The 17,243-nt window shown below is 38.1% G+C and overlaps 1 protein-coding gene across 4 annotated transcripts in view; it reads left to right on the top strand.

Annotated features, from left to right (window-relative positions):
- Positions 1–17,243, top strand: part of GRHL2 (grainyhead like transcription factor 2) — a 155,031-nt gene that overhangs the window by 106,335 nt on the left and 31,453 nt on the right. For all 4 annotated transcript variants that reach the window (XM_081070220.1, XM_081070222.1, XM_081070219.1 and 1 more), the window contains exons 9-12: positions 1,882–2,040; positions 9,672–9,759; positions 10,230–10,369; positions 14,794–14,825. In XM_081070220.1, coding sequence (XP_080926346.1) covers positions 1,882–2,040; positions 9,672–9,759; positions 10,230–10,369; positions 14,794–14,825 — 419 coding nt within the window. The remainder of the gene's footprint in view (positions 1–1,881; positions 2,041–9,671; positions 9,760–10,229; positions 10,370–14,793; positions 14,826–17,243) is intronic.

Below are 17,243 nucleotides of genomic sequence, written 5' to 3'. Positions count from 1 at the left end.
GGTCTGGATTTCTCCACAGGGTCTAACATTGTGTTTGACCCTGTGTGGGCTTGTGTTGATGTTTCCAGGATGAATGAATGAGTGAACCAATAAAAGGAAGGAATGAATGAAATGAATGTATCTGTGGTAAGGTCACGTTTAGGCACCTGTTTTTGGATGTTGGTTGGAAAAAATTAGAGCCTGTGGCACAAGATATAAGGTTGTAATTAGCACGTCACTAAGACCTATCATCTGGCCTTGACTTTTATTGCTGTGTGGTGACTTGCTACTGTGTTTCTTATTGCCAAATAAGGAGTTCAAAAAAAAAAAAATTAACAATGATCTTTATATAGATACAGCACTAAAAAGGAGATACCTGGTTGTGTAAATTACCAAAAGCCTACAGGCATAGAGATTGAAATGAAGTAGATCAGGCCTGGTAGCTAAATAAAAAATGTAAATAGCCTTTAAGATGCAGCTCAGGGCAGTGACTCCTTGTTTTCAGCAGAGCTATTCTCTGTAGTGTTACTGTGATGTGAAAGACTTCATGTCAAAGGTTTGAAGGTTAATGAAAAATTGAGGGGGACCAAATAAAACATGGGTCATATAGTACATTTGATGAAATGCATTTCACAATCCATAAATGTACAATTTTAAAACAATGAGTGATTTAAAGTTTTATGTTAGGTAAAAATAATACATATGGTATCAAACGAAAATAGTACCAAGTGTATAATACAGTACTCCTGGTTTTCCCCAGAGACTATCCCTTACTATTCATGTAGTTACCACATAAATCTAGGTGCTGTACTCATACCTCTATTCTGTGATAAATCGACATGAAGTGTTATATATTGATATCCACCCACTATGTAAAATGAGGATAAATTTGGTCATTTATACTCCTTCCTCTAGTCCTCCCAGTATGTTATAATAAAACTATTATTTTTAGTTCTGTTGGTCAGTGCTATACTCTTTAATAACTTTCTTGAGTTTAATTTTTTTTTTTTTTTTTGGATGCATGTCAGTTTTGTTGTATCTCTTGATGCCCCGTGTTGTAAGCTGAGGATGCTGGTGCCTTTACTACATTTTCTTTCTTCTGTTTTGTTTTTTTCCACTTTTTGCATAATAGCATTTACATTCTGTCCTGCAGGGAAAGTTTTAAAAAGTCATTTCAAGGGAAATTTGAAAACCAAAGATAATAAAGGATTTGTCTGAGGTCTCTTAGCTGGTTAATGTTAGAGCTGGGACTAAAACTTGGAGCTTTGACTCCCAATCTAATGGATTTTCTACAGATAAACTCAACGATTCATTCATCAAATGTTTACTGACTAACTATTCTCCACCATGCACTACATTAGGTACCAATAATACAAAAATAAGAAGAAATGGTCTGAAATCTTATACTTAACTAATCAAGTAAGAAAAGCAGATATATAAAGAAATAACTGTTTCAATGTAATAATGCTCAAAGGATGCTGTTATCTAGTTTGGGTTTGTTTGTTTGTTTTTTTAAAATGCCAACGGTCAGATATTAGAGAAATTAATATCACTATTAGAAGTGACAGCTTTAATATGTTGAGGAGACAGTGTTTTACCCAGCTAACTTGTGCACGTTTGAAAAATAAAACTTTGCTGATATACTCTAAGGAAAGTAATTTTAATTGTTTGTCTTAAGAGTAAATATGAAAACAAAAATTTTTATATATTTATAATTATATAGTATGTAATCTACCATGTTTTATGTGCTCGACATGTTTTTATGTCAGTATCCAAATATTCTTCAGCGGTACTTATAGATTTGTTTAGTATTTTGATTTAAAGTCTAAGGCTTAATGCAGTTTTTATGGATTCTTTTTATGGTGACTTATGAACTTTTTCCTTTCTTTCTCCCTCCCTCAGATTTTCATCACTGTGAATTGCCTGAGTACAGATTTCTCCTCTCAAAAAGGGGTGAAAGGACTTCCTTTGATGATTCAGATTGATACATACAGTTATAATAATCGTAGCAATAAACCTATTCATAGAGCTTATTGCCAGATCAAGGTCTTCTGCGACAAAGTGAGTAGATGACAGTTTGTCATAAAGGTATCTTTGTTATTAGGTATTACTTTAAATGACATTTCCTCCTTGTCACCTTCTGTTGTCTAATGATGTCAAGATAATCATCTTATCAATCACAGTGGGAGTGGTAATCTTTCATCCTCAATTCCTATTAGATAAGTAGGGAGTCATCAATCAACTGTATTTTTTTTTTTTTGTCAATCATTTCCCCCCCTAATTTAATGACTGATTGACATTATACTGTGCTATGAGTCTGCTTCACTTAGATAACTGAAATAATAGATTAGGTTTTTACTGGGTATAGGTCCTATCCCAGAACACATCAATGTAAGCTTTATTATTCTTTGGGTTAAATGGGGTCTCGTAAAGCTTTTTGGAATGGAAATGGCACCTATAAAATAAGTTCATTAGTAAGCGTGCACTGAGGCGGAGATAGAGTTTTTGAATCTCCCCGAATCCCACTACAAGAGGCAAAGCAATTAGAATAGCAAAGACTAAAATCCATGATTATGTGACAAGAGATCCTTACACATTCCAAATGTGAGTGGAACTAAGCATCAACAATTTCAAGACTTGTATGTTATCAGCATCTTTAGGGAAAGCAATGGGGCCACTTGATTATCAAAGAACAGGACACCTACAAAGCTGCCCCAAGAAGAATGGAGAATGAAGTGTGCCATCTGAGGACAGTATGTAAAACTGGAATGGGAGGGTATGGATTATGCAGTCTCCAATTTGCGGGTTGGTGCAAGGGGACAGAATACTGAAGTGTTCTGGGCTCTACGAACTCTGGAAAGTAAAACCTTTCTAGGACAAAAACCCTGCTCTGACAAAAAGCTGCTGGGCGTATAATCCACATTGAATTGGGGAAAAAAAAGGTGCAAAGGAAAGAGAAGTTATAAATAAAAAGGAATGGGAAATACACAGAGTAGTCAGATTTCAGGAAATACAAAACTATTCTTTCTTTTTTTTTTTTTTTTTAAGTGTGTGTTTTCAGGACGCATCAGCTCCAAGTCAAGTATTTGTTTCAAACTAATTGTGGAGGGCAGCTCACAGTCGTGCATGTGGGGATAAAACTGGCACCCTTGTTGTTAAGAGCACATGCTCCAACCAACCGAGCTAACCGGCCACCCCTAAAACTATTCTTTTTTTAATCATTTTGTGAACACACCAGAACAGGAGTGTGAGCGCCATGGAGCTAGAAGAACTACCTGGCCCACTTATTTCATTTAAGAATGACTAATCGAAAAGAAAAATACTTGAATCCCCTATGATGTCTCCTTAAAAAGGAGATTAAGATCAGACTGATTTCCCTGTAGACAGTGGAGGCATACCAGAAAGACATGCCCACAAAACAGGTGAAAATTGTAGCCTAATGTTCCAAAATTATGTAAATGAAATTAAAATTATAGTTATGAAGATCAACATCAATAATACTTTGTAAAACTCAAGACGAGATGTTTGGAGAATAGAATGATTTGAATAGAAATGTGATAGAATTCAGGAAAGAATTTAGAAATAAAAGATCAACATACTTTAGAAGTAAAGATTATACTAGAAGCAACACAAGAGTGAACAAATATAACAGATAATGTCTTAAGAGGAATACAAGTTGGAAAATAACACAATTTTTTAAATTAGCAGAAATGAAGATCAAGAGATGTGAGAGAAAATAATAGATATAGAAGGGAGATCAAGAAGATTCAACATACATAAATAGGAATCTTTGAGGAAGAATACCTAAACAATGAAATGGAGCAAATGCTAAAATGATAAATCAGGAAAACTTAAAATAGGAAGTATACATATTTAAATTACCTTCTGCACACATAGGAAAATTGACCCAGGATAGCTAATACCAAATCGTTAAGCTATTGGACTTTCGGAACAAAGGAAAATATTCTTTGGGCACCTAAGAAAATAAGATAAATATTAAATCACTTATCAGGAACGTTTTATCATCCAACTTTCAAAAGTAACACCTTGTCAAAAGACAATGCTATTTAAGGTAATCAAGTAAACAAAATGTGAGTCAAGGAATTTATACCCAGCTAAACTGACTTTTAAGTGTAATGATTACAGGCAAAATCAAAAGCAAAGAAACAAAAACAAAGAAAAATAAGACCACAAAACAAACAAGCAAAAATCCAGAAAACATTCCTTCTTGGGGAATCTAGTAGAGAACAAACTTTAAACAAACAATATGATTGTAAAGAGATTGATAAAAGGGACTGATGGGGGAGCATTAAGTATTTATTTACCTGTAGATCTCATTCTAAATGATGAGAGAGACAGTAATGACAATATCATATGTTCTAACAATGTAGACATAGTACTATTATTTAAAAATTGGGGAGGATGGGGAAAGAATATGAATAATACAATAAGCTGGCAAACTGCATTATAGATATTAACTGGACGTAAAAGGATATGACTTCAGATTAGATCCTGGGCAGAGGAAGGGAAAAACTAATTGAGTAATCAATTCAATATTGCCCAGCACTCTTTTTTTTTTTTTATTTATTAGTTTCAGGTGTACAAGACAAGGTAATACTTAGACGTTCATCATTTATATCCCTCACACTGTGAACCCCCCTCCCCCCATCCACTATCCCTCCGACCTCACACTGAACCATCACATTATATATATAAAATTATAGTTGACATTCATTAATGTTTAGCTTGCCCAGCACTCTTAAAGGTGCTGCAGTCAGTTGTATCAAAGGCCTACTGTGCCGTTAAAATGTTGGAAAGTTCTGGTTTAGCAGTGATAGAGTATAGAGAGAAATGGGCTTCTGTGAACAGAGAGCAGAGATGGTCAGGAGAAGAGAGAGAGAGACACATTGACTAGAACTCCACTGGGTCAGGGACATGCAGCATAGTGGTATATACTTCTAAAATCTCAAAGCCTTTCTTGTCATGACGGTTTCAGTTAGTGCCAGTGATCCAGCCATCAGAGCAGCAAAGCCCTCTCAGGGACATTTAGGCAGCCTTCGTGATACAGAGGCCAGTTAAGTCAATAGACACACTTATTTTATAGATGAGAAAACTGTAGTTCAACAAGCCTAAGTAACTTGTTCAGAGTTACACAATGAAAAAGTAGAGGAGCTGGATGCAAATACAGGTTTGATTCTAAACTCATATGCCTTGAATTTGTAAATACCTTTATACATAAAGTACCAAAATTCAAAACCTCAACAAGGAGCCAAGGTAGACTTTAAAAACAAAACAAAACAAAATTCATTTATATTTTTAATTCAGCATATTAAACATTCAGAAAACATTTTCAAATGATGTACAACATGGAATTTTTAAAGTACAACTGGGAGAGTATTTCAATAATTTGAATTCCCTTACTTTATTGCAGATATTTCAAGGGAGACTGTGGAATCCCCTTCCATGAATCTTCTTTTTGGAAGTGAGGAGTAAAATTAGGGGCAAGGAGAAAGCGGGGGAAGGATGGACGGAAGAACTGAGCAATCCATTTACCTTCATTTCGGTAGTTAGAATTGAAAGTGAGAAAGAGAAGGCTTATAGGGTGCTCATATAATTTTTTTTTTTTCCACAGTGTTGATGTAATAACTACTAAAAAATAAAGCAAAAATGTGGAATGAATAAGGAGTGTTATATTGCTGTTCACTTACGTCTGTAGATGTTGTAAGTGAACAACAACATAACACTGCTCAGGACATAAGAAACTAAGACGGTAAATAAATAAAATCATTGATTATACCTTTTGTTTGAAAATATTTTTTAATAATAAATTTTCATTCATAGTTGTTTTACCTCTAAAAGGCAGAGAGTAGAAAAGAGGATTGTGTGGGTTTATCCAAAGCATTTGTTTCCAAAAGTCATAAAAGGGAAATCTGCAGCAAGAAAATGGCTGAAAGAACCAGTCATTTATGTGTGCTTGGTTGTATATATGTATATAAAAACTGGAAATAATTGTATTGACAAACACTTTGCTAGTCAGAAAATAGGCGTGTTTTCCATAGCTCCTACTTTAAATTCAGCCTAAGTGCTAAGTAGAAGAAAATGATTAGAGAATATTGGGTGAATGTTGGGATGTATTCTAAGTTGCTAGTGATGTTAAGAATTTCTAGTGGATAGTTTTCAGTTTACATATCCCAGTGTCAAGGGTCAGGAAACTTATAAGGGAGAAATCTCATGGGGCAAGCAGGGTGCATGAACCTTAACCACTACTAATTTTTCCTAATAAGCTAGATACAAAATCTTTTGCTGTAACTTGCCATTATATTTGCTGCTCTAATTTCAAAACCCAGGCCAATCTCACTCCTAGGAGATTAAAAAGAGAAAAAGCTTAATTTTTGCACTTTGCAAATAGTTGTATAAAGGCAAATGATTAATTTGAATTATCCTCTAAAGCAAACGAATTAAGAGCTCTTTTATTTTAAAACTGTAAGGTTCCCAGTCACAGTCTAGAATCTTAAACAGGTGGAATTCTGCACTATTGATAGTTCTCCAGCTTGAATTCTAATTAATAGACCTGTGCAATTACAGATGAAAATAGGGCTTTCTCTAACTTTTTTGGCATTATGATACTTCTATTGAAATATACCTGATTATGCATTAAAAATTCAGGATCTATATATATATATCTACCTATAATTGATACCTATGTCTATATCTTTATATTTAATTACTTCCATTATCTTTGATAAAAAAGAATTATAAACAGTAACTATAGTGCAAAACTTAAGAAATTAAGCCACATTCTTTTCTTTTTTTAAAATATATTTGTTCTCTTTATTAATTCTCATTTGGAATGATCTTGGAGGCAATGTCTATTGAAAATTATGAAAAGCTAAATCTACTTCTCCAAACCATCTTCTCGGTACCTTAACCAACTTTAAATAGGTTAAAGCCATATTTAAAAAATAAATTTAAGAGAAACAATTTAAGTAGCAAATAAAAACCAAAGATAGCCATTATCTTTCAAGAGGTAACAAAAGTGATCACAATATAATTAGGATATCTTCAGGCATATTTCTAAAAATTTAATACTCCATGGTGAACATTTAGGTGGAGGAAATTATTTTCAAATGACAAATGTTATATTTTTACCAAATTATGCAAATTATACTCTTCTGGAAGAACTATATATATGTATATTTTTGTACTTTAATAAGAGTAGAAAGAATATTTTCTAGAAGCTCCAGGTCGCAAATAATCAACGGAAGGAAAAGGAATTTTTGGAAGGTCATATTCAGGGAAGCTTTCTCCATCTAAACTGAATATATCAAAGCTTCCCTGGGTCATTGTGGAGTCAAAGCTTTATTTTATAAATGAGAACTGTGGTTCTCCCAAGAGTGTTTGGACACTATCAGAATTGTTTTCTCATGCTTATATCATGTTATTCTAGGCAGGGATTTTTTTATATAGACCAGGCACCAAGACTAGGCTCTTTGGAGAACTGCTCTATGTTTTATGTTAATCTCTTGGGTTTGGCATATCAAAGAATGCCTGTAAAATAATTAGCAGGTGACTTTATTTTCTAAAAATTTACATTGAACATATATAAGTCCTGAAAAAGATCAATTCCAGAACTTTTCCTCATAGAAACAAGTGCAAAATAAAACACTAATTTAGAAATAAAATTGCTTAACAAACTTGGATGTGTCTTGGGTGAGTTGTAATTTATATAGGTAGATAAAGTACTACCTTTCTACTTCTATTAAATGCAATATCATACAGAGCTCCAAATACATAGAAAAATACCATATGAACACAACAATAAATGAATAATAGTAGCCTTTTGCTTTTATTTCACACCCATTTGAACAAGGTGACATCTGTATATTTAACTCTTGGTTTTCTGAAAATATTATATGTTAGCTAGGCATCAAAACTCTATAAAATCTTAATATGTCTTGAAGAGATTACAAAAGCAAATATTTCTATATTTTATCTCCCTCTTGCTATGAATTTCCCCCGTTTATACATACCAATGACAACTCAAAACTTAAAAGTGAAGCACTGTAAAATAATTACCCCCTTTGGTAATAAGAAGGTTTTTGACATAAAAATGCATATTTAAAATATCTGATTAAAATATCATAAGTGTCCAAATCTTATCTATGTAAAGCTCTTAGACTTAACTGGCACAGGCAAGTGCCACGTAAGTATTAGCTATAATTACTCATTGTTTAAGACTTATCACTAACGCCGTCTTCTTTATAATGCCTTCGTTGACCACAAATCCCCACTGTGTTATGGCCTTACTTTGGCAAAAATTAGAAATCTGCTTTATTTTTTTCTTTTAAGCCAGTGTGATAAGCAAAAAATATATCTCCTTGTTTTAATTCAAACCATTTGTGTCTTTTTCTGTGAATTGCCTAGTTCATGACTCTTGTCCACTTTTCTATTGATGTATTAGTTGTTTTTTTTAATTTGAATCATTATATATTAAGGATTTAACACTTTATGATATTTCATTGCAAGTGTTTTCACCAATTTGTCCTTTGCCTTTTAATAAGATTTTTTTGCATAGTAGAAGGATTACATTTTAATATTATCAAATCTCTCTCGTGTGTGATGATTTGGGGGGCACTTTCCAAAGAGTGAGAAGTTACGGGCCAGTTCGTGCTTCAGTGCTCCTTAAATATGCAGCCACAAAGGGCAGGAACTGTAAAGGCGGAGCTGAAACCTGGGGGAGGAGTTTAGGCTTGGACGAATCTATCTGGTTGTCACTTGTCTAGAATGACATGAAAACACTGGTGCAGATGAATTCCTCTGCAGCAAGGAAGGCGATGGAGAAAGGAAAAAGGAACTGTTGGAACAGCTCTATTAGAGGGGTGAGAAGAGGAGACTGAGTTAGCAAAGCTGACATAGAAGACTGACCAAAGAGAGAAGAGGATAATCAAGAAATCCTTGAAGGCCGAGAAGGAAAGAGATAGAAGGTGATGGTCGCCTGGTTACGTAAGATGGGGCTTGGCAAGAAAAGCCAATGTAAAAGTCAGATTACAAGGAACAGAGGAGCAGAAAGGAGGTGAACAGACCAAACTTTTTTCTATTTGATTCATTTCCAAGACCATACAAACATATTAAAACAGAACACAAAATCATACCTGTATGTACAAAATGATCTTACATCCTGTATTGTTGTCTTACGCCTCCCTCATTTACACTACTATAATGTTTTGAAAAGTTCCTTAACAACGAGCAAAGCAAAAGTTTTGTGGGGAATTCACACTCAACTTTAATACCCTCTGTGTGCCTAGGAATGATGTTAACGGGCCAATGCTTCACCTTAGGACAGTTTATCATAATCAATAAAAATTACTTAACCGGCTTCACTGGGATAGGGAAATGGGAAATGGGTCTGCTCTTTCTGTATGGATTCAAAATTGAGTTGTGTAAATAGCCAAGATAACAAAAGGGGGAAATCTGGGAGAAATGGGGTCACTTAGAGGTCAGAAATGTGGTGTAGGCTAATGAGTGATCTGAGACTTTCAGAACTGAGAACAACCTCGCCAGAGGGATGGACATGGGGCTGCCTGCTCTCCTCCCCTTGTTTTGTTTCTTATCCCTGTGATTTATGTGCGGACAGTATTTGTGCATGCCTGATAACATACCTAGCATTGTCTGTTTTTGTTTTTCCCTGTCAGGGAGCAGAAAGAAAAATCCGAGATGAAGAGAGGAAGCAGAACAGGAAGAAGGGGAAAGGCCAGGCCTCCCAAACTCAGTGCAACAACTGTGAGTATCTTGGAGAAGGGGTGGGCTCCACTGGGTACATTGGGAAGGAAACAAATGGAAAGTAGTGGGCTGCAGGTAAAACTATAGAGATGCGAAGGTAGTGTGCTTTTCCCTAGCAGTGGAGAGGGGTTGACATGTCTCTGTGAAAAGCATATAGAATCAGTGGTCATAGAGTGTTTGAGCAAGGAGAGACTTTGTAATATCATGGAGACCAACGCTTTCCTTCTATAGGCAAAGAATCTAGGACAGAGAGGGACAGAAGAATGTGAGGGGACCTGAGCTCTGCCTCAGGAGGACTCACTCAAAGTGAGCTTTTTCTGTTGGTTTAACAGTGGGAGACGGGGTCTTTTAGAGTGTGTCCACATCTATGGCATTTGGAAAGCTTCAGAGGAGAAAGTCATGAAGTTTAGCTGAGACTAGACCTTACAGTTCTTAATTATGCATAACCCTCTCATTTTGATCATGTCCAGCCTCAGATGGAAAATTGGCGGCAATACCTTTACAGAAGAAGAGTGACATCACCTATTTCAAAACGATGCCTGATCTGCACTCGCAGCCGGTCCTCTTCATACCTGATGTTCACTTTGCAAACCTGCAGAGGACAGGACAGGTATGACCTACCTGCTGAAAGCCATTCATGTGTGGGGCTGGTAGAGCCTTACGACAGAATCACTTCAGGCAGTGTTGACCTTAAAAATAAAACCCACACTTCATGCCTTCAACAAAGAATCAGTCATTCTCTACAGAAAGTAGATTTTTATAGAAAGGAATGCCTCAGAAAAAGAAACTGGCTTACTAAGGGGAAGAAGAGAATGAGCTGATATTTGTGAAGTGTTGACAAAGCAATGAAAGAGGAAGAAAGTAAGGCTGATAACCTACCTGTAAGGTTTGTTGTTTTAGTTTTGTCATGTGGGATTAGCCTGATGAAATAGAACTCCACCTAATGGTGGGAAATTGAACTGCGCTTATAACTTCAAAAAGTTGCACAAGAAGAAAAATTCTATGGTTAAACCCCATTAATAGTTTTTCCTGTAATAAATTACTTACCAACTCAGTTTCCATTGAGTTGGTAAGTAATTTCATACTAAAAGAAAAATGGGATTGTAGGCAAGCCTTTTAAAAAAAGAAAACAATTCCTGTTTTCTAAGTATGTCTACAAGTGAAATGAAAGAGCTAGTATTAAAATGACATAATAATTAACTCATTATGGTAACTCAAGTTGATGAAATATTATGGGGCCACTAAAGTTAGTTATAATTATGAAAACTATGTAGCCGCAGGGGAAGTAGTTATGATAATGTTTAGTGAGAAAAAGTGTTCTATACAGTGATTCCAAATATATATTTGAACTTGAAGGGAACAAGAAAAATTATAATACTTTATTAGTAGGGTTATGATATATGGATGATTTTTTTCTTTTCATAGTATCTTTAGTATTGTTTATTTTATGTGATAAAGATGTGTGGAAAAAAATAATAATTACTTCCCTAGCATTAGCCAGAATTGTCTTTCACCAAACCAGTTGAGTTTTAGTGAATTTTGCATTGGTTAGTTTTCTTTTATACCCAAAGTCCTTTGAGGAAAGGTCTATTTTGAGAAATCGGAGCATACTGATACGCTCAAATGTTTCCTCCATTCTAACTGTTTAGACACTCATTGGGATTGACCTTAGGCTGGGAGAAGTCAAAATTGGCATCACTTTCTCTTTTTGAGAATATTTTGTTCCCTAGTGTTGTTTTTGATATATACGAGACAAAGCGGTTACATAAGCGGGGCTTCTTGTTGCTGTTATGACACAACATGGGAACAAAATATCCCTAGCTTTTTCTTAGAGCACATTCCTCTAAAAACAAATTTAGCATTCCCATCTCCTCTTATTTGATAGGAATAAGGACACAAAAGGAAAAGAAGAATGTTATGATTCATCAAGAGATAAGGGCCAGCACCAAATTGTATTTTATTTTTTACTTCCCAAGAACATGGTGGTGATTTGTATATTTTCAGTCTTTGCTGCATGTGATTTTATGGAGCTAGGTTTTCACACCTAAGAAAAGAGGACAATTGAGTTAAATTGTTCTTATTGTTTACTGTCATGATTCTGGCTTCAGCTCCATGACAGCCTGACCTATTAGTTTCTTGGCAACATTTCTCTGACATATAAAAAGATGCAAATAAATCTTAATAGAAAAAGTGAGCCAACCTGGCTTCTCATGACTGTCAGTCTTCTGGCCTCACTTGCCCCTCCGTGTCCTGGGCTGCGCTCCTAGCCTGTGACTGAATCAGAAGGAAAGTGCAGCCGCTATAGTTTGTGGGTTTCAGCAGTTGCAAAGCAGCCAAATCAGCACCCCCCTCCCAGGCCATTGGTGATGCTGGGATCCACCCTTGCAGAGCCCCTAAGCTTTCCCTGTGTCCTTGGAATCAGAATTAAGGAGTCAGCGAGGGAGCCTGTCTGAGCTTTAGGCAACAAAGGAACACATTCAGCTGTGCCCTGGAACAATGCGTAAATATTCTGTGGTTGGTCAACCTGCTTGGCCAAGGAAAGGAGCACCCACTATGGCTGGTTGGGACTTTAAAAGCTGCTTTTTCTTAGAAGAGCTAGAAACCTAGGAGATGGGTTCACAGACAGGAGGGAAGACGGGAGTGCCATAGGATGAGAAGTGGACATGGCAGGAGTTGGCAGATTTTGACATGTAAAAAAGCCAGCAGTGGCAGGTTGAAAGATGGCCCAGTTTTACCAAGGGGGTGGGGGCAGGGAGGCAGGTGAGAGTATGCAGCTCAGTAGTCACTGCAGGCCTGCGCCTTGTTAGAACCAGCCACATCGCAGCTCTGCCCAACCACAGAACGGGCAGTCCTCTAAGTTACAGTCAGTGAGATACACTTAAGCCACGCTGATGGCTCAGCAGCCATGGTACAGTGATTCCTAGTCACCCAAAGACTCAGACTGGAGAGTGGGGATTTTCCCTGTCAGCTCACATGTACCGTCCTCCCCCATGATCTCACTGATTCACATGTGGGTTGGAATATTCATCAGACAATTATCAAAAACTAATATGAGGCAATGAACCCACTGCGCAAGCACTGTTGAGATCTTTATTCTCCTTCTCCTCACAGTAAAGCTCTGCTATTCATTGCAGCTTTTGTCTGGAATTCCTTTAAAAAGAAGTGATAAGGGAGCTTGGGGAGAGAAATTGTGGGATGCAGAGCCATCCTCTTTCTGGATAATACTCTGCAGGTGTCTGCCTTCCTCAAAGCACTTGAACCCAAAGAGGGCACCACCACTCCTTTCTCACACCGTCAGAACAGTCTCCCCAGTTTTGTTTTGGAAGCACCGTCCTCCAAATCACAGGAGTTCTTGGTAAGAATTCAGGTTCCCAAGTTCCATTCCAGGTCTTTGGAATTAAACTCTCTGACACGTGTTCCAGGAATTTGCATTTATGGCAGGGTCTCCAGATATCTTTTATGTGCTCTGAAGTTTGAGGAACAGTCTCTAAAATTACATTAGTGCAGTGAAGCCTACAGCTGACAAAGAAGAAACAGTGCATCATTATGCGAGAGGGGGAGGTATGACGGTGCAAGAACAGTGATAGGGACCCTGTAGTGAAGGCATTCGGGAGGGCCAGAGAACACGTACGAGAAGGCTGCTTCCATCTTTGGGCCACCAGCCAACTTTGCAGAGAGCTGTCCTTTACTCTGCCATATAGCCAGGCAGGGCGGCTGCATTGTGCCGCATTTAGAGAATCCAGCAAAACACAGGCCAACATCAGGAGCATTTCCCCCCAAAATCCAGTTGTGTGGTCAGTACTGTGACCCAGGCTCCCTCACTTATGTGGGTCATTGTCATTCCAGAGTGGATGGATGTTCTCATTCCTAGTGCATCACAATGACAGATGCTGCACACTGAATCTCGGGCTGTTGGGGAGGAAACATCTTACCTTCTCTGTGTAAGAACAAACAGTATACAATGCAACAATAGACATAAAAAATTTAAGAGGGAAAAGTTCCCTGTGGAAATCTGAGCTAATGACTAGAATGACTCATTCTCAGAGAGTTCCAGGTAACCAGCCCTGTTATATAACTCAGTCTAGGCTTGGCGGGATCCCAGGAACCGCCAAGAGCCTTTGGGAATGTTTGTAGGGAGGGTGTCTATCTAAGCACAGCACTTTCTCTCCCATGTGACCGGGGTAGGGACAGTGACAAAATGTACTGGAGCTAGAGGCAACTTTTGAAGTTAATAGGTAAGTGTCCAGTACTAATGTGGGTATTGTTCTTTACTCAAACGAAAATGTTCCTGAAGCACACCGATACAGCTCAGGAAAGATCCACAATTAATTTTTATAAATAATTGGGTTAAGAGGACCTACGTACACAGTGGATCCCCTCTGGCTTTCTCTTGTTGCTTCATAAAATAACAAGAATGACTTATAATTGCTCTAATTCTGATTCTGCTTGCCACCATGCGGACCACCTAGTGTCTTTTCTCCAAGATCTTTCTCTGGCCATTTGGAACACTGATGCCGGATGCCAGGGTAACCCAGGCCCCTCTGGGGAATACACAGAGGCTTGGGGTGAATGCAGCACCGCCATGGGGCCTCTTGCTCCCCTGCCATCACCTAAGCACCATGGCTAGTGTCAGCTCACCTGTGGACCAGATCCGATTGCCTCGTCACAGGCCCTGCTCTAGGGCCCTTCTAAACAATGGTTTGAAGATCCTGCTAAAATATTTCCTTATCATCAAAAGCAAGATTTGGCTTAGGGCTATCGGTAATCTTACCAGACTTACTTGAACTGGAAATAATCAGATTTCCAATTGTGTTTTATTAAAATATAAGAACTAATCTTAGGGAGACTGTGAGGAGGTTAAATTTGTATTTCCTTACACACACACACACACACACACACACACACCACAGCATCGTTAAATAGGTTTGTCTTTTTTATGAGACAGTGTAATGCCCTAGGAAAGTCTGTGCATCACGTAGTATATTTCCATTTCTTGTCTAGGACCTACAGTAAACCTATTGTTTTGTTCCACAGGTGTATTACAACACAGATGATGAACGAGAAGGGTAAGACACTCAGTTCTTTCACTTAAACACTCAAAGTCAGTTCACGTCAGTAGAAATGGCTCTTCGAGCAGTGGGTAACCGTGGGTGAGGGGGGTGACCCTCCTCTCAGCTCTCGACTCAGCTGAGAAATGTTTGATTCTGGGCAGTGTCTAAGGGGGAGGCTGGGGAATACTGTTCTCCTTCCAAACCTCTCTTTCCCCCCTCTTTCCTTCCTATATCTGCCTTTTTAATAACTACTTTTCTAAGTGGCACAGCTCTTCAACTCCACTTTTTACCTATAATCCAGTTACAGAAAATTGTTTTTGGCCCCAACACAAGATCAAGGTGAGCTTGAGGCAAGAGCCAAGCAGACAGCCTGCCCTGTTTCAGGGCAGCCTGCACATACTTCCTGAAGTCCTCATGCTGGGAAGTGAGCCGGGTGGGCTAGTGGTGAGGCTGGTTTGAGTGGGAGTTGGGAAGGCTGAGAAACTTTTCATTGTCCTTAGGACTGTAGGTAAGAGAGGGTTTACTTAGGGTCATCGAAGGCTCTCTGTGTCTTGCACGTCAAGTCTCTGCATAGTACTTTCTATGCAGAACTCATTTTACAGACACTTGGAATTTTAGATCCCAAAAGGAACTGTCAAGGTCATTTAGCTGACCTGCTTTCCTAAGTAATGTAACATCCTATACCACATGCTCAAGAGGCCAGCTTCTCCTTGAATATTCCCACTGACGGGAATATTCTAAATATTCTCAATCTGTTTGAGGGAGCTCATTAGCTGCATAATTGCAGCCCTCAGAAAGTTAGTTTGTTGAAATGATGCCTGTCTTCTTTTGGCTTCTACTCATTGGCTCTAGTTCTGCTCTCTGGATCAGTCTTATCCTTTCCTTGTCATTCGAATGTAATTTTACCTCTCAACATCTTAATTTCCCCTCCAGGGGATACTACCAAATTTGTTAATAATCTCCTTAAAATTGGCTCTCAGACATAAACATCTGTTCTTAAACACATGAGTTGGAGATTATCTTGGGATAATTTCTTCTTAGGACCCAGAGTTGCTGTTTTTTTCTTAAAACGATCTACAACTACATTCATTTTTCAGTATCTATGTTACACTTCATATGTGTAATAAAATCTTGGTTTGCATTATGTGTATAATAACTGAAATCAAGATCACTTTTTTATCAAACTTTAGTCAAACCAAGGCTTCCCTGTTCTTATGTAAGTAATATATTTACTTCTAAAACATTTCAAGGTGAAGCAAGTGGAGCAGATGTGACGGAGTTCATTTCCTAGAGCAGAGGTAGCCAATCTGCAGCCCGAGGACCGAATCAGGCCCACCGCCTGTGGTTTGGTTGGAACTCAGCCACGTGAATTCCTTTATATCTGGTCTGTGGCTGCATTGCTACTACCACAGCAGAGCTGAGTAATTGCAGCAGAGACCCTGCTGCTGGGAAAGCCTAAATATTTACTCTTCTGGCCCTTTACTGAGAAAATGTGCCACTTTTTATCCTAAAGGAAAAAGAGAATCTCAAAGGAGGCAAATATCTCCCCAGCTAGTTAGGAGCAGAAGAACTGTGTCCAGGACCTGACCTCTAAATTCTGAGTTCTAAATTATCGAAATACCTAATTAGATTGTTCTTTTTATCTTGGCACATGGTAGTACATTTCCAGTGGCTGGAATGAGCAGAAGTGATTAGCACTATCAATGCTAATCTGTTATGCACATACTTTACAAGGGACAGTGTGGCGTCATGGAAAGAAGGTTGACTCTGGGCGTAGGAAGCCCACGTTCCCCTCCTGGGCTGCCGCGTACTGATAGGAGGACCTGGGCTGGCTCCTTGACCTCTGGGCTTCAGTTTCCTCAAAGGCAAAATGAGGATTTTGTATGAGACAATCCCTAAGGTCCCATCTAGTACTAATATTATGTTATCCTCATGAGAAAAGTTAGCTCTATGAGTGAGAAGTGCCTGAGATCTGACGCTGCTTCATGTACAGACCTCCCTTAATCCACCTTAGCCGAAATGGTTCTTCCTGGCAAGTTGGCAACATTTAGGTGGCCAATTGACCTACTTCTAACTCTTTTGGCTTGGCCTCTCTGTAAGAATTACCTTCTGTTTTAGCATACTCTTGAGGTCCGAGTCTGAACCTCTTATTCTTACCTAGTCTCATTATACATCAGTTGAGCAATATGGAGGACTTGGGAGCCTCAGTGTTAACATACGGTAGGTACTTGGCTATTGTTACATGTAAAAGTAATGCTTTATATGCATTATTTCACTGAATTCTCCCAAAATATTCGGTTGGTACAAAAGGAATTGCGGTTTTTGCAATTACCCATGGGGAAGAAGCTGTAATTACCTCCACTTTATAACAAGGGAACTGAAACTTCAAGAGATTAGGAAACTTGTTCTGGTCACACAGCTGGTAAGTGACAG

This window comes from Rhinolophus hipposideros (genome assembly GCF_964194185.1).
Source record: "Rhinolophus hipposideros genome assembly, chromosome: 13".
Taxonomy (NCBI): Eukaryota; Metazoa; Chordata; class Mammalia; order Chiroptera; family Rhinolophidae; genus Rhinolophus; species Rhinolophus hipposideros.
This window is presented reverse-complemented; position numbering and strand designations above follow the sequence as displayed.